The sequence below is a fragment of the Choloepus didactylus genome, chromosome 17 (genome assembly GCF_015220235.1).
Source record: "Choloepus didactylus isolate mChoDid1 chromosome 17, mChoDid1.pri, whole genome shotgun sequence".
NCBI classification, from domain to species: domain Eukaryota; kingdom Metazoa; phylum Chordata; class Mammalia; order Pilosa; family Megalonychidae; genus Choloepus; species Choloepus didactylus.
Window position 1 is genome coordinate 27,313,490 of NC_051323.1, and position 18,205 is coordinate 27,331,694.

At 43.3% G+C, this 18,205-nt stretch overlaps 1 protein-coding gene and 1 long non-coding RNA gene across 2 annotated transcripts in view; one reads left to right on the top strand and one right to left on the bottom strand.

The window, feature by feature from the left end:
• Window positions 1-7,369: 7,369 nt before the first annotated feature.
• Window positions 7,370-14,148, bottom strand: LGALSL (galectin like). Its single transcript, XM_037807336.1, has 5 exons — window positions 13,966-14,148; window positions 13,084-13,155; window positions 12,850-12,938; window positions 12,128-12,305; window positions 7,370-10,192 (listed from the first exon to the last, which is right to left on the bottom strand). Exons 1-5 carry the CDS (start codon window positions 13,999-14,001, stop codon window positions 10,049-10,051), a joined length of 519 nt encoding a protein of 172 aa, XP_037663264.1. The 5' UTR covers window positions 14,002-14,148; the 3' UTR covers window positions 7,370-10,048.
• Window positions 13,667-18,205, top strand: part of LOC119512578 — a 50,786-nt gene continuing 46,247 nt past the window's right edge. The window contains exon 1 of the long non-coding RNA XR_005212407.1: window positions 13,667-13,824. This is a non-coding gene — a long non-coding RNA (uncharacterized LOC119512578). The remainder of the gene's footprint in view (window positions 13,825-18,205) is intronic.

The window sequence follows — 18,205 nt, forward strand, 5'->3', positions numbered from 1 at the left end:
CAGAGCTCAATGAAAGGAGGAGCTACAGATGATTTTATTACTGGGGAGAGAGAACCCAGCTGTCCTGCTATTGTCTGCAGAAGGGATTCTACTTTGGAAGGTGGTCTCTCCTACAAGGGAGTTCAGTAGTCGTATGTGGGTGCTCCAGTATGTTTTGTTTCTTTCAGCTACGATATCCTTTGAGTTACAAGCCTCTCCTTCCTTTTGTCATGGTTGCTTCCACTGATGGATAGGCAGAGAATGTCTGTGGAAAGGAGAAGGAAAGACTTACTAAATTCTCAGAACCCAAAAGGACAAGTGGCTCTCTCAAAAAGTCCCCAAAGAAATGACAGCTTGACATGCTGAGCCCTCTGTCTTGGGACTTGCCCTTATGAAGCTTCTTACTGCAAAGGAGAGGCTAAACCTGCTTATAATTGTGCCGAAGTGTCTCCCCCTGAGTGCATCTTTGTTGCTTAGATGTGGCCCTCTCTCTCTCTCTAACTGAGACACCTTGGCAGGTGATCTCACTGCCCTTCCCCCCTACGTGGGACCTGACTCCCAGGGGTGTAAATCTCCCTGGCAATGCAGGATATGACTCCCAGGGATGAATCTGAACTTGGCATTGTGGGATTGAGAAAACCTTCTTGACCAAAAGGGGGATGTGAAATGAAATGAAATGAAATAAAGCTTCAGTGGCCGAGAGATTTCAAATGGAGTCGAGAGGTCACTCGTGTGGGCATTCTTACGCACTATATAGATAACACTTTTTAGGGTTTAACATATTGGAATAGTTAGAAGTAAATACCTGAAACTACCAAACTCCAACCCAGTAGCCTTGACTCTTGAAGATGATGTGTAACAATGTAGCTTACAAGGTGTGACTGTGATTGTGAAAACCCTGTGGATCCCACTTCCCTTTATCCAGTGTATGGATGGATGGGTAGAAAAGTGGGAGCAAAAACTAAATGAAAAATACGGTGGGATGGGGGGGATGATTCAGGTGTTCTTTTTTATTTTTATTTTTTATTCTTGTTCTGATTCTTTCTGGAATAAGAAAAATGTTAAAAAACGGATTGGGGTGATGAATGCACAACTATATGATGGTACTGTGAACAGTTGATTGTACACCATGGATGATTGTATGGTAGGTGAATATATCTCAATAAAACTGAATTAAAAAAAAAGCCCCTAAAGCAACAGCACCCAATTGGATGTGTGGTTGTGACTTCACCTGCTCTTTAACGCGTGGCATTTTTATGCCAGAGGTTGCAAAATGGCAGCTTGTAGGCCACATCTGGGGCCATATTGGTCTGCATAGTTAAAATTATTTTGATTTAGTTGCTACATTTAATAGACATTGGCTTCACTTTTTAAAAGAAAACTTCAGAAGCTTTGTCAATAAAGGGCTCACCTTCCTGAATGGCACCAGTGACTTGGTCTGGGTGACAGCTGCCCGCCTGACCCATTTCACTCATTTATGTTACCTGCTGATCCCCTGAAGAGCTTGAGTTTGTGACCCCTGATTTATGCTATTGATGGGTATTGCCACTTTAGTTTGTCTTCCCACTCAATTCCATTAAAACAAAATAGCCAACTAGCTTTCTAGGCAGTGAAGACAAATAAGGAAAACCATACACATTTTCTCAGGAGTGTTTATATTTCTCTTTAATCTAAAAAATTAAACTGAATACTTCTTACTACAGTTCTGTTTATTTGAGTTTCCCAGTAAGAGCCAATTTCCTTCCCTTTGCACAAAATTTTAGGGAAAATTTGCATAGTTTTTCATAAGATGTAAATATGTTATATTAGATCTACTAGGAATTTCTGGGTTCTTCATGCTCTCTCTGTTATAGTTTACTTTGAGAATCTGGATGGATGAGACACAGAGGAAATATATTCCATAGGAACACACATTTCTCAGATCTCAGAAGTGTGTGGGTAATATTAGGGAAAAATAATAGCCATAAATATTATTTCTTAGTCTTCACTGCCACTTAACTTTGAGGAACTCTAGAACCACCGAAATAATGAAGATTTTCGGGGGATGCATCAAGGATTTGCAAAGAATGTATCAAGGATTAGCCATCTGTGGTGGGCAGCCTCCACAATATGTTTCTATACATCTCCATCTCCCCACCTTTATGTAGTTCTTGTCACAAGGTACATACTTATATACTAGAAGTCCAAAACCACTGATTTTTTCATCACATTTTACGTATCGTCTTTTAGATTCCATAGGAAGCAAAATGTGGAGTTCTAAATAAAAATACAATAGTAGTCATATTTATATTTATCCCTGTCGTTATCTTTATTGGAAATCTTTATTTCTTCATGTGGCTTCAGCAAATTGTCTAGTGTCCTTTCCTTTCAACCTGCAGAGCTTTCTTTAGCATATCTTGTTGGGCCAGTCTAATGGTGACATACTCTCTCCGCTTTACTTTATCTGGGCAATATCTTAAGTCCTCCCTCATTTTTGAAAGACAGTTTTGCTAAATACAGAATTCTTGGTTGGCAATTTTTTGCTTCAGCACTTTAAATATGTCTTCCCACTCCTCCTTGTCTTCCTGATTCCAATGAGAAATCAGCACTTAATCTTATTGAGGCTCATTTGTATGTGACTTGTTTCTTTTCTCCTGCAGCTTTCAGTATTCTCTCTTTATCTTTGGCATTCAATAGTTTGATTATAACATGTTGCAGTGTGGGTCCATTTGGGATTATTCTGTTTGGAGTTTGTTGAGCATCTTGTAATGTTTATTCATGTCTTTTGTTAAATTTGGGAAGTTTATAGTCATTATTTCTTCAAATATTGTCTCTGCCTCTTTCTCGCTATCTTCTTCTGGGACTCCTACAACGTGTATATTTGTACACTTGATGATGTCCCATAGGATCCTCAAGCTCTGCTCACTTTTCTTTATTTTTTCCTCTTTCTGCTCCTCAGACTGGATTATTTCAATTGTCTCATCTTCAAGTTCTTTGACTTTTTCTTCTGCCAGCTTCAATCTGCTCTCAAACCCCTCTTCAGAATTTTAATTTTCTGTTATTGTGGTCATCTCTGGTTTATTTCATAATTTCCATCTCTCTATTGATATTCTCTTTGTGTTCATTTTCCTGATTTCCTTTAGTTCTTTGTCTATGTTTTCCTTTAACTCTTTGAGTATTTTAAAAATCATTTTTTTAAGTCTTTGTGTGGTATGTCCCGGGTCTGGTCCTCCTCATTGATGATTTCTAATGCTTTAATCCTCTCCTTTGCCAGGACATCACTTCCTGTTTCTTTGTAGATTTTGTAATGTTTTGCAGAAACCTGGACATTTTGATATTTTAGTGTTTTACTGCTGGGATTTAGACTCTGAGGTGTCTGTTCTTTAAGTTTGAATCCAACTAGGGTTATGACAGAGTGAACCAAAAAACAAACAAACAAACAAACAAAAAAACAAAAAGAAGAAGGAAAAAAAGAAAACACCTTTCCCAGTCTTTGCAGATTGACCTGTGAGAGTGTTCTCCTTCAGTCTCTTTCAGGATTTATCCGTATGATGAATTTGGAGAATAGCTCCAGGTCAAAGCATAGGGGCCTCTTTGATCATTTTTGTGCATGCCTCTTGTCTTGGGCATGCACATGTGGCCCTAGGAATTCCCCCATTTATGCAGAAATGAATATTCCCTTTTCCCTAGGAAATCGTTTCCTCACAGTCCTGGGCACTGCACTGTATGTCCTACAGCCAGCACGACTTGACAGTTCTCCCCCAGGATTCTGTAGGAGAGTGATCTTAGCTGCCCTGTACAGGCAGGGCAAGTTCTGGGTTGGCAGATCCCTCAGGCCACCACCCCGCAGATTGGGCCAGACACACGTATTCCTAGTATGTGCATGGTGGCTACTCTGCCCCCTCTGGAAACGGGATCAGGGGTCCACATTGGGAGCATGAGCCAGCTCTGCACCTAGATGGTGAGAAGCAAGGGAGAGGCCTCTAGGGCACTATGGGATGCTACCACTTTTAAGTGGCCTTTTTCTTGATTTGGTGCTTGCTGTGTTACCGCAATCCTTTAACTATTTTCTGGACCTTTGGGAAAGATATTTCTGCCAGTTCTTGTTGGTTGTTCAAAGTTTGCGTGTGGGGACAGAGTCCTGAAGCATCGCACTCAGCCATCTTGACCAGTGTGGGGCCTTGGCTAGATTTTTAAATAAAATGGACGCTGATGAAATTATATAAAATTACATTCTGGTGAATTAGAACACAGTCTCAGGGATTAGCACTTTTAATATGGTTTCTTTATAAAACTGTGGAAGATTATTGTAGAAATTGGTGCCATGATTATTTAATCTGGCTTTATCACCTGTAAGAAATGTTTTATTCTTGTGCAAACTGTTATCATCTCTGGATCTTTAAACACTTCTCACAAGTGTCATTATCTCTGTTTCTCACATAGGGTAAATTGAGGCTAGAGATTTAAAGTGCCATTGTGAATAGAAACTGCACATCCAGGAGGCATAGCTACCCCATACCTCTCTCCTCGTCCTCACCACAGACTGTCCTGTCACTTCTTCTGTTCTGAGATCAGCTGTCAACTATGTTTATTTGCATGTGTCTTTTTAGAATTAATGACAGAATACTGATAGAAAGGGAGGTGCTGGGGTTGTTAGCAAATGTTTGTTATCATTCTTACTCATGCAAGCCTGGAAGCCCCCCACAACCCCACATCACCTGGAGGCCTGGGGCAGGCTTGTGGCTTCACAGGACCTGTTTTTAGGGACTGTCTGTGCTGCCCTATCAACTGGTGACGCTTCTCTGCCCTCACAGTGCTTGCTCACCTAGTTACCATCTTTCTCTGGGAGGTGAAAGTTGTATCAAAGCAAGAGAAAGCATCAGAGGCTTTTTCTTTCCCTTCTTTCTAGGTTGGGCACTGTTTCGACCCCTTAGACATGCCCATTTTAATTGGTTATGAAGTGAATATTTAGCAAGGGAATTCACTACCTTTTGCAGGACTTTATTTTTTGGGGAAGACCATGGTGAAACTCATGTGGTGATTGGGAAGCAACTGGCTCAGAGCAACCATGCAACATTGTGTACCCACTCAGTTGCATTTTCCTGTGAAAGGAGGACTTTAAATTCTTATTGAAATGCCATGAGCAGCTAACTTGGGCCATTGCCACTTGCTCTTTGCTTTTTTACAAATTAAAAGCCATTATGTGTATTTATTTGGCTCAAAGAACAGTTGGGTGCCACCCCTGGTGTTTCTCCAATGAATAACCCACTAAAATGCTTACCAAGAAGGAAGGTGGGCTTCCCCAGAACCCCAGTTTTAGAGCAGGGCTCATTCATCAATTGTTTAAAATAAGTGCCAGAGAGCTACTTAGGCCCAGCACCAACCCAAATAAGGGGTGTGTGTGTGTGTGTGTGTGTGTGGATATGTGTGTGTTTACAAAACTGGGGTTGAAAGGCAATACTTTAACCAGTGTTTTATTATTGAGGAGGGGTGGGATTGGGGAGAGGAGAAGGTTAAATCAAGGACAATGGCACAAAGTTGAACGTTATGCTAGTTGCATGTTTTTTGGCAGAGTAGGAAACTGCTGTGTTAAAATGCAGTGTTCACAAAAAGATGCCTATGGATCAGAATCTTGATGCCCTATGCAATCCAACAGTTTGACTCAGTGGAATGTTTATGGAGTTCTTGGAAGCGGAGTTGCTTATTCTGGAATCCAGGTACCTAAGCCAGCTAGCATTCAGGTCCTACTCCAGACCTACAGAAAGAATCTCCCAGGGGTGAGGCCAAGCATCTGCCTTTTAAGCAGGCTTTCTAGGTGATCTTTAAGCACACTAGAATTCGAAACCACCAGTTTTACTCAGTGATGTATCCAAGGGCCCAGAACAGTGACTGGCACACTTCAACCAATGCCTGTTGAATGAATGAAGACCCTGAATGTTTATGGTGCTGAGAGGTTCCAGTTACGGATATCTTCCAGACGATCTAATCCAAAAATGCTGCCATAAAACATGGAGAGTGACATATCCCCGGAGGGACCTGCCTAGCTAGGCTGGGGGGCAGGGGAATCTTCCCTATCTCTGCCCAACAGCCTCAGCAAATTGTCCCCACCTTAACAGGCTTCTCCCTGCCTGTGCTTAGCTGCAAAAGTTGACAGATCAAGCAGCAAACCATATAGCTTTGCAGCCCTTTAAAAAAAAAAAAAGGAAGGGTTTAAGAAGATCAATTAAGGGATAAGTAAGACCCTAGATCTGCTGTGTGAATAAATTTCTGTTCACCTTCCCATAACCGAAGCTGGGCATGCTTCTATATGCCATAGAGTTTCACTTGTAGGCCAAACAGCATAAGAATCAGGGCTCCTTCCTAATCATTCAAGCCCCAGGAAAGAAAGAGAAGGCAAGAGAAATAAATCTTGCTTTTGTGAATGCACTATATTAAGACCATATTTAATGATTTATTAAAGAACCCACTGTATCCTTCAAGTGAACGGATAAAGAAACTGGAATATCCATAAAATGGAATATGACTGATTAGTAAAAACTATTGATACTCACAACAATATGAATGACTGTCAAATACATTACGCTAATTAAAAGAAGCCAGCATCAAAAAATTCATACTATATGACTCCATTTATATGACATTCAGGAAGAGGCAAAACTATAGGGAGAAGAACAGATCAGTGGTTGCCAAGGATTAGGGGTGGAAGGCAGGTTTAACTACAAAGGGGCAGCACAAGAGAATTTTTTTCGGGGTGCTGGGAAGATTCTGTAACCTGATGGTGGTAGTTATATGAATCTAAGCATGTGTTAAAACATGTAACTGTATATCGAAGTGCATTTCCCTGTGTGTAAAATATTAAAAAGAACACACTACATATACAACATAAGATTCTCGGGGTCTCTGAGGGTCCTTGAGACACTTTCCTTCTCTTTTAACAGTTTATCAACACAGATGGTTGTGGGATAAGAGTGTCAAAGTGAGGGGATACTGCTAACCCATATAGCCTACAGTGCCCAATTTAGCATGTTATAAAATAGGAGACCATTTTTAAGAAAATTCCTTTATTATAGTGCAAATAACTTTCAGCAGTGACATAATCATGTAAGAACACATTTAGCAATGTTTTACACCACGCAGTAAATAAGAAAGTGTTTCTTTGAAAATATGTCATAAGAACGTTATTTATATGTTAATGCTGAAAAATGCCAAGGCTGTTTCTGTCAAGGCTATAGGGCCTCCTCCCCTTTTGGATTTTTTAAAAATAAAAATGATAGGATTTACCATTTTAACAAATCACCATCAATTCTAAGAGTGATCTCTTATGGGTCTTTGAACTGAGGTTGGCAAGATTTGAAATGGGGCTTCAAAATTAAAAAAAAAAATAATAATAATAATAATTTTAAGACAATTCTGAGATAGCCCAAAAAGTAGAAGTCACTTTTATTAACTTTTAAGTAGATACACACATTCACTTTGATTTTGCTGCAGAAAACGGACAGATAGTCTAAAGCCTGCCTTTTATTCCCCCAGAGCCTGATTGTTATTTATATTCCTTGGTTTTGGTCATATTGCAAAACTAGTGCTCTGGTCAGAAATAATTCAAAATAACCCAAATGCCTTCCTGTGAAGCCTTAAATTGCACTTTCCCTCCTGAAATTCTCACCTTAGACTTCACAGGCCAATGAAAGGATGTGAAAATTGTTTCTGGTTTACAAGCAAACGATTAGGGCAGCCAGATTAGACCCCTAATAATGCAGCTATACCTGATGCAAATCATCAGTTCATTTAGATGGATCCCTAAGGCTCATCCAAGAGGTTCCCACTGATCTCGTAGAGAAATGAGAGGGTTAACACTGCGTCAAGTTAAGCTGCCTGGGAGCTTGCCTGCTATTGAGTTAGCTCATAGGTAGAGAGAACAGTGTCAGCTCCAATCAGCTACACTCCAAGCTGGGCTAGTTTCTGCTGAATTATGCAGTGGGTGGGAAAAGTTGGCTATTCAAAGGAGACCTCCCACAGGGGCTTCCCCCATAAGTAGACTCAACACCCCTACAAGTATATTCCCAGGGTGCCCTCTAAATCTCTCTACGAACACTCCTCAAAATTTAATGGCTCTACAAGCCCATGAGAAGTTAATCACGAACTTGGAAATACCTGGAGCCACAAAACAGCCCTGAAGGCCGATCAGGCTGAATAACTCAGCTGGTATGTAATGTTTTTCAATACACAGCAGTGTCTTGTGGGATAAAGTATCTTCTTAAATAACACAATGGAAACTGTGCTAAACAGTTTCAAAGTTGATAAGAATCCAAACACATCACCTATAAAAAATTCAAACTTTTAGTTTGCTTTGTTTTTCTTAGACTTTGGTACTGAAACACTGTCTACATTCTCGACACGTGAAAATGACATGGCCACTTCAGTGCCTCTGCATGTTGTGTAAAAAACTCAAAAGCAAAGCAGGACAAGAACATGTCATAGCAAGACGCAGTGTGCTGTACAAATCAAATCTAAATTATATAGAAATACACCCCCACACCATACTTCTTTGCTCCCCCACGATGTGACCAAAGCAATGCCAAGGGGCCTTCTCTCCAAGGCCAAGGCAGTTTGTGAAGCCCAGCACCCAGGACTCCAACCAGTCCTTGCCTTGTAGTGATATTTACAGTTCTGCAGGTTTGGGCTGGAGCAGGGCACTCTACTGCTTGATCAGTTCCACAGGTGCAAAGAAACTCCTCCAGCTTAATTTGAAGCATCCACACTCTTGGCTGCACTCAAAGATCTGGAGGCCTGGGGGTTAACCTTGCAGATTAACTGGATCATTTCCTAAGCGGGATCCTGTCTTATCCTAATATCTCAGCAGTGTCAACACAGTAGTAAGTGTCCTCTACTCTGAAGCTCCAAAGGCATCGCTTGGTGATGTTGGTGAGGGTCACATAAAAGAAGTTATACGATGAGCTAACAGCTTAAATTGATATAAATGATTTCCGAGAAAGTTATATGGGGCCATTTGCTTCTGCTTTATACTGCATTCCAGAATCATTTTCATATTATACTTTTAAAAGTTTATATAGTAGTCATTTAACAAATTGTCTATGCGATCACCTCTCAGGTGTTTTCAACTAATTTAATAACAACTTAATGAGCTAATATGTAAATCTAGGGAAAAGTATTTAATTAGCCTTAAGGAAGCCAATACTGTGCTAATTCACAGTAAGGAGAAAAAGCAATGTAAATAGAATTTTACTTAATGGTCAATAACTTGAAAAGCAATTTTATCGAAATGTTGCAAAGTTTCCCAAAAGCACCTACAGCAATTTATAGCAAGAAATCCTAAGTTTAGGGGTATGGAGGGCACACTCAATTCTTTTAGGTGAAAATTCACCTGTTTCATGATTGTAATACATAATTTTCCCCCAGGGACCTAAGATATTTATACATTCAAAAGTTCATAAATTGCTGTTCTGGATGCTCAGAGACACTGCTCATTCTCTAATACATACACTGAATATAAATAAATAACTACAAGAAAGCTTTAAAAATCTGAATTAACATTATGCTATGCAAAAAAAACAAAACAAAACAAAAACCAACCAAACAAAACCAAAACAAAACCAAACAAACCTTCAACAACCTACATTCTATGTAAATACCCTGACTAAAATGTCGGTTGTGCTACACAGTTCCACTTCAGTGCAGAAATGATAGTTGATTTCAGTGTACCGTTTAAGTCATTAGCACTTTTGTTTCTCAGCATCACTTTGCTTTGAAAAGATGAATAAATTTCTACCCAATCACAAATCACCATAAATCCACTTTAGTGTAGTCTAAATAAAATCCAGCATAAGTGTATTATTTTGTTCTGGGAATAATGGCTCAGTGTCTTTGTCCCAACAGCTTTCTTCCGAAGGGCAAACCACAGTTGAGGTTGCCATTTTGGGTTTAAACTGCACAGAAACGAGACAGTGAAGCTTGCCTTTTGTTTTTGTTTTCTTTTTAAGTCTCCAGATCTTGCTAAGACATTTCTTCCAGACCAGCACTCAGAGAGTCGTGGCACCTGATCCTATTTGAAACAGAGGTGGTTTAAACAACATCAGCCAAGCTTAGTGATCTGGAGGTCCCCATTTATCTTTATGGTGTTGATTGCAGATAACGTTTGAATGCGGTGGTAAAAATCAAAAAGTTGGTGTCCATCCACAAAAACTCTGAAACGTGGGTGCTCACAAAGAATTTCCACCTGCAAGAAACAAAATAATAATCTCAGTTCATAATTTCATTGAAATTTTGTTGGAGAACCACCACCACTTCGTTTTAGGAAACACCTTCACCAGTCGTTTTCAAACATTACAGTGCACGGAAATTCCTCAGAAGGCTTGTTAAAACAGATTGTTGGACCCCACCCCAAATCTCTGATTCAGTTGGTCTAGGTGAGATCTAAGAATCTGCAATTCCACCAAGTTCCAAGATGATGTCAATGTTGCTAGTATGGAGAACACATTTTGAGAACTGTTGCCCTATACTACTCAATATCCTTCAAAGATTTAAAATTGCTTATGCTTTCACTGTTTCTCCCTTCTCTCTCTCTGTACTCCAGAAAATGATGTAAAGTTACATAGACTTATTTTTATGGCACTTAATACCTCCACTGTCATCCCCTGAACACTTCTATTCCATTCTCGAGGATGCAGAATTCATACCCATCAATAGCATGTAATAATAGTCTAGACACTCAAACGTGGTAAACAGTAAAGCTGAGAAGTTGCACAGCTAATTAGCACAGGACTGAAGATATGTAATTAACAAGGCTTTGTTAAGCCAAACAGAAATACTGATTCCATATGATAAAATCTTTTTCCTCTCCTTTTCCTTAACTTAAGTAATTCACCATAGCGCTTAATTATTGGTTCTGCCGCATATATTTATTAAAAGGATTAGTATTCACCATGTAAGGAGAGACTCCATATATGATATTAGTCACATTTAATTCATATTATTACTAAAATTATATCCCCAAGAAAAGCCTATTCCTCTTCAATTTCGTTGTTGGGGAGCATTTACATTCTTCTGGCAGTCAAAAGCTTTGGTTACTCACTCATGAGCTATACATTAAAATTCACCATAAAGAAACTGTCACATCCGAGAGGAAAATATTGCCATACTGGGGGGCGGGCAGGGCTAATGGGTCTGGGGTGCCTTATCCAGACTGATTAGAAGGGCAAAAACTTCTGTCACTGATGTGATTATGTAATCCTGGGCAAGTCATGGATTCTTATTTTCCTTCCAGGCTTCAAGATGGGAAGACAAATAACTGCTGCTTTATAAGGCCCTCGTAAATTTTTAGATGAAGAGGAACAGGTTAAGGGTAGTTCTGCATTTGGCGTATATGTGGCAAGAGCTCTTCAATGAGCTGTCACTGTTATGATGTATGGTTAATAAGATGGAATGAGGACAACTTCAACACAAGCTCCAATATGTCAGAAAACCTTTTCCGAACTTATTACTGACTTGCATCTCTTCTTTGACATTGTCCTTCATATAGGAAGGTGCTGCTACAAACGCTTGGTTGGATGGGAAGTTGTACTTCCCACCCCACTAAATAGTGGGATGCCTATATATATATTGATCGAGGCCAAGGGAAGGAATGTGCCAGCCACACAGCCCATGACCATGAAATGACGAAGGCTAATTAACCCAGAGGGGGAAACAAGATCCTGAACATGGCCTCGTCAGCAAAGGAAACAGAGAAAACGAAAAGATAAGCACTATATTCTTTAACAAGTCATAACTCATAAGGTTTAATGCTACTTCAAGGCTGAGAAAAAAATTAGGAAAATTCTGGATACTTATTAAAATCTATATTAACCAATCAGATATTTTGGGGCAGATAGTACTGTGTTGGAGACTACATAGAAAAGAATTTATTCTCAACAATCTACACATGTAAATCTGAGTCTATTTATTAAATGTAAAACCAAAAGCTATTATGGCATGTATTAATTCACACTGGCAAACGAAGCTCTTACAATCTTGTTTTTTTCTTTCCCACCACTGGGTGACAAATTTCCTGGACATGCAGAAATTCTGGCTGCTTAAAGTATTCTTGGCACACTCTAGATAAGTAGAACAGCATCTCCCTGGCAGTGGCCAGGGCTGTGGCACTCGAGGTACTCACTCTGAATGGCTGATCTGGGATGAATGGGAAGTAAGGAATTGCTGACTGTTCTTCTCCCCTTTCTCCGGATATGCAGGAATTTCTGAGTAGCTGTCTGTCTGTGAACACAGCTTTAAGTTCAATTGCCACATCCGCGGGAGGATCTTCCGAGTCACCACAAGTCAAGCTGATCGCAAAGCTGAAAAGAAAAGTCTCCTTTATCCAGGGTTGGATATAGCAACATTTAAACACAACACAAGTTTCCCTTATTTCTTCCTTCCTCTCTAGGTCTGTCTACTTTTAACAGGTTGCTACTCCCTTTATCAGACGTTAGACTAAGGAGAAGCAGGATTACTCCCAAACCAGATTACTCTTTTACCGAAAGGAGGCTCTGGTGAAAACTTTGGTGGAGTTGAAAATGAATAAAATTAGGGATTTCAAATTGGTAGTTCCAGCTTCAAGCCCCATGTTTAAAAACCATTAAAAAAAATTCTTTGACCTCCCCAAGGGTCAAAGAGAAAATGTGGGTCTATATTTATAATCTCTGATATAAATAGCTGCCTCAAGAAATGATGGCTGGGATTCATACACATTCTTTTCATGGGAACATGGTACTTTCTTGGCATTTCCATCCAGCCACAGTATCCACAAGGAGAGGAAAGGGAGGAGCACAGAACCACCACCGGGAGTGGGTAGGGACGGGACTGCCTGGTAATTCTGCCAGTGACAGCGCTGTGCCTTACCTCTCCGGGTTGAGGTCCACGATGCCCATCACTAACACCTTTTTGCCTGGTTTCATGCCACCTTTAATGTGCCCACAAAATGGAACTATCTGCAATAATGAGAGGACAAACAGGAAGTTTACATCCTGTCAGGAAAGAGCCAAACCCTCAGATCTGAGGATCTGACCTATTAGAAAACGCAAGGAAAAGAAAGGAAGAGGGCAGAGACACAGAGCACAGAACAAAATCATTTACCAGTCGTGGGAAGTACAAGTCTGCTTGAACTGGAGAGCCCAAGGAGTTGTTTAAATGCCCGTCATCTAGTTTCTAAAAATAGAAGCACACAAATTCGCTTTCCATAGGCTCTTTTTGGGAGGTGGGGGCGGGAGGGGGACCTACATAAATCTAGAGGAATCCAGCAGCCCTCCGCTGACACAGGCACCGTGTGCTGATGCTGCCCGCCCCCCAGCCCATCAAATAACCTCACAACCCTCGAGAACAACCCCCTCTCCCCCCAACCTGCGGAAGCAGACCCTCTGAAGGTCCCCAGACCCTCCAGATCCAGATCAAAATCAAGGTCGCGGGCCACCCGGGAGTCAGAACCCCGCATCGGAGGGGGGCAGGCCCCTCTTCAACCGCAAATGCTCCTGGAACCGCTGTCGCCCAGGCCTGTTGTCCCGGACGTGGCTGGAGTGGAGCTGCGGCGCTCAACTTCTCTCGGGAGCCGCCGGCTCCAGACCCATTTCCAAGGGGGGAATCCCCGAGACCTCCGGGGCGGAAGCGAGGCGCGCGCCCCGTCCACACACACACGCACACTCACACGTGCAACGTGCACACACCTGGCCGGCGGCTGCAGGGCACAGGGGGTGCTGTCGGTCGTCCCCGCCCCCGCCGTCCGCCCCCAAACACCCTACCCCTCAGCCCAGCGGCCTTCCCAGCCCGAGGACATCCTCCTGCCTCCGACACTCGCCGTGCGCAGCCGGTTCCTGCTAACAGGTACCCTAGACACCTTCCCACGCGGGGGGCGCCGAGCCGGGCCTGCACGTCTTCTCCGTCCCAACCCAGCAGGAGCAGCCGGCGACGGCATGCGGGGCCGCGGGAAGGGGGCGCCTCGTGCGCGCCTCCACACACACTCACCACTACGGCATCACTGTCGGCCACCGATCCCGCCATCTTCTTGCACAGCCCGGCGGGGTGCACAGCTGGCGGCCGGGCACGGGGGGAGTGTGGGACCCGGCGCGCGCGCGCGCGTTACGGGATCCCGGGGCCGTCCTGCGCCGGGCGGGGGCGCGGGTCCGAGGCTGGCTCGCGCGCGCGCACACACGGGCACGGGCACGCGCGCGCGCACACGCCCAGGGGCCCGGCGCTGACCCGGCCGGCAGAGTCCGGGAGGAGGGGGAGGAGGGGGAGGAGGGGGAAGAGAAGGCGGCGCGAGCCCGGAGGTCGGAGGTGGGGGCAGCTGTCCCGACCGCGACTGCGGAGTCGTGGCTCGCGCTGCGGCTGCGGCTGTGGCTGTTGCCGCCCGAGAAAGGAAGGTGGCGAGGGCCGCACCGCGCTGTCCCTGGGCGGCATTTAAAGGCCACCGGTGTCCGGCTCGGCAACCGGGTACAGGGCGGGGACCCGGCTGGACTGCCGCGGCTTGCTCAGCTTGCCCTGCCCCTCCGCCATTGGACGGTGGCGGGAGGCCGGGGCGGGAGGCACGGTCCTATCCGGGTCGGGGCGTGCGGCGGGGCGGGGTCCCTGTCGGCGCTCTCCGGTGGAGGCTGGGTGGAGCTTGAGGGTTGGCGAAGTGAGGGCCCTGCCGGGTGACAGGTGCTTGTGACACTCCCACCCCTATCCAGAACACCCTAACCATTAACGCTCCATACTTCTGCCAGGTGGGGAGGCAGGTGGGACGGTGGGAGGCTGAGGTCTAGACAAGGTGGGGGACGGGGCATTTCCGGAGCGCGAAGCAAGGCAGGATTCCTTTCAGAGAACTCCAACGAAGTAGAAGGAAAGATGCATTCGGCTCTCTAGGGTTGAAAGATACTTAATGAAAGGGCTTGAGGCTTGCAGAAATAAATATTTGACCCGAAAGAAAGAGGCAGAGAGGACTCAAGATAGGGTGTATCTTGGGAGACGAGATACAGAGCGGGCCTCTCTTCCTTTGGAAGGTCTCTGGGGGTTCCTGGAGGCTTTCTGGGGCAGGGGTCTAGCTAAGTCTTAGAAAATTAAACTGAGCACAGTGGCTGTCCTCAGGGAGCCTCCATTCCACCCTGATTTTTAACAAGTCACCTGTCCAGCCTGGGGTAGTAGGTTTCTCATTGAAAATCTCCCTGATGTCCTATCTGGAGTAATTCCTAGGGGATACACCCTTCTTTTTCCCCAAAGCACAAATTCTTTTATGGCAATTTCCATATTAGGATGATCGTGTAACTTCTCAGATAAAGACATAGCACCATGCCCTCTATTAGGTGACATCCTTGGCTTAAACATTCCACTATGTGACTCACCAGGGTGTTTTTCACTAACAAGCACTAATAAGCAGGGAGCCTGTGTGACCTACTGCAGTCCCCGAGTGGCCCTCAGAGGCTCTTGCAGGTGCTGTTACTGGCTGTGTGGTGGCCATGAACATCACTACAACTTTTGTGTCTTAATTTTCCCTTTATGGACCAGAGCTAATCATTAATGATGGTCAGCTCAGTGGTGGAGGGAGAATGACCTGCACCCTTTGACCCCAGTCATATCCTCTGTGGCCGTGGTTGTCTGAATTAGAGATTGACATGCAGCACAGCTGTGACTGACATTCTTGCTCCTGATTCATTATTCATTATTTTAAATATTAGGCAGTTATAGGACACCATTGGAATTTTGAAAGCACATGCTAGTATACCTCAATTTCTGAGGATCTGGTATAGGGAAAAGGCGTTGACATAACTCTTTGTCATTAGCTAATAGTGTCATAGTACATTGTGGTGGTTGAAAGGCCTGTGCTCTGGAACCAGATAACAGGGTCAGATCCTGGTTCTGCCATGGACTTGCTGGGTGATCTTGGACAAGTTACTAAACTTCTTTGTGCCTCAGTTTCTTCATCAGTAAACCAGAGATGATGACAATGATGATGGTGATGGTGATGATGGTGATACCTATCTTGGGTTATTGGATGGATTAAGTTGGGTCCTCTGCCTCCCTTAGAACAGTTCCTAGCACATGATAAGCATTTATTCTCCAGAAATACTGAGTGCCTGCAATGGACCAGGCCCTGAGGATCCAGCAGGGAGTTTTTTTTCCTCAAGCTTACATTCTAGTGGGGGAAAGACAACCAATAAACACATAAATACGTAATATGGCAGGTGGTTAAAAAACTTAGAAAAAAGAATAAAGCAGAAAAGTGGGGAGAGAGATAGGAGATGGGGGAGGTGCTATTTGAATAAAGTGGTCAGGGAAGCCACCTCTGGTGAAGAGATATTTGGGAAGACCCCCGGAGGAAGGGGGGAAGAAGTTATTTGAATATCTGCAGGAAGAGGTTGCTGGCAGAGGGAACTGCAAGTACAAGGTGGCAGAGGTAGAGTGTATGAAGCAAGTGTTATGGCTGGAATGCAGCGATTGAAGTTGAAAATGGATAGTCCTTATAGACCATTGTGAGGATTGACTTTTATGCTGAGGAAGAATAGGAAGACATTGGAAGATTCTGAGCAAGGAGTGATAAGTTGCCTTTTGCTGTAGATGCATCTCTCTGGCTGCAGTGTGGAGTGGCCTTTGGAAGGAGGGGAGTTTGAGGAGGGAGGGTGGAAGCAGGATTTAGGAGGCTGCTGCCCCAAACCAGGCAAGATATAATGGTAGTTTAGTCTTGGTGGGAGCGGTGGAGATGTGAGGTGCAGCGGGCCTTTGGTAAGTGCTAGCTGTTATCATTAGGTAGCTTTTAGGATTCTTACCAACTTCTGAGCCTCAGTTTCCTCACCTGCAAAATTAAGGGGTTGGGCTCATTCACCATTCCCTTTTAGTTCCTAGAAACCTATTATGGTTCCTGAAAAGCTGTGTAAATTCCATCTAAATTTAAATGGGTTAGAGAGTAGGTGATGCTGAATGAAAATAATCTTGGGTTGAATCTTTGGATAGGTGGTTTGGTAGGGTGAAGAATAGCACTTTGATTTGTTTTGTAAGTGGAGTTTAAGATATTTGGATTGCTTACAATGAGCTTCTTACATTTTAGGAATGTAAAGATTAGGAATGTACTGAATCTGCCCAGAATGCTTTAATATGGAAATTTCTTTTCATTCTGTTTCTGTCAATCAGTCTACAGAATGGTTAATTTTGAATATGGAGAGCAGAAAGAAAACGTGAATGAATTTTTGTTAGAACAAAAGCTAGGAAGAGTCAAACTACATCTTACAGGGGAAAAAATTAGCAAATTAATGAATTGCAGAGCTTTAAATTAAACAAAATTTTCTTAGTTGTACAGAGAAGGTTAAGCAAACTTTGCTTTATGCCTGTTTACAGGCATTTGTGTCTAAAAACATTAACCAAGATTCTGACTCTTTATTGAAATGCAACAGTGAAATTCCAAGATAAACTGCATTACTACTGGAAACTCTTTAAAAAACTAAAGATGGGGGAAGGGCAGTTAAATGAGTGATTAGTTTTGAAAAGGAAGTAAAAACAGGTCTCTGAAGAAGGACTTCGCTAAATGATCTTGGCAGAAGAGAACAGCAGATCACATTCCTTTTCTCTTCTTATTTTATGTTCTTTTCAAATGTTTGCATGCAGAATTTCTAAAACTGGGAGGTTAATGAAGCATTGCATCAATTCAGCAACCATTTTTTTTTTGAGTATTGCTATGAGCTATAGTATGGTGGACCAAGGAGAGATAATTAAACATGCATGAATCTTGTCCTTAAGGAACTTACTGCCCACTCTGGGGAGCAATGGCAGAATATAGCAAGTAAAATAATAAAGGCCTCAAACATATAACCTGAGCATTGATGGTGGAAGATCCACCCCCATTTGGAGGATTAAGGCAGCTTCCTGGAGGAGGTGGCATACCCGTTCCCACATGCATAGCAGCAGTGTCCACGGTCCCACAAAAGCAAGTCTTCAAAAACTGCATTGCAGCTCTGTTCCTGACCTGAATTCTAAACCCACTTCCATCCCCGGGGTGGCAACTAGCTGAACCCCTATTTCCAGAGACTGGCATTTGTCTCCTCCCCTAGACCGGGTAGACGTGTGCCTCTGTCCCCCACACTTCCCTCGCAGACCACCTTCTTAGGCTATTCCATGAGCCCTGAACCCAACCTTCAAACCACTTGGACGCTATCTGAATGTATAGACACTTCACCTAGAGCAGGGTTTCTCAACCTCAGCACTGTTGATGTTTTAGGCTCGAAAATTCTTTGTTGTG

Bases quoted from the DNA above. Each gene is read 5' to 3' on its own strand.
- LGALSL (XM_037807336.1), bottom strand. From the start codon at position 14,001: ATGGCGGGATCGGTGGCCGACAGTGATGCCGTAGTG. The intron at 12,939-13,083 runs GTAAATGATTTT...TCATTATTGCAG, and splicing joins ACTTGTACTTCCCACGACTG to ATAGTTCCATTTTGTGGGCA. The intron at 10,193-12,127 runs GTGAGTACCTCG...TGTTTCTTGCAG, and splicing joins TCCCAGATCAGCCATTCAGA to GTGGAAATTCTTTGTGAGCA.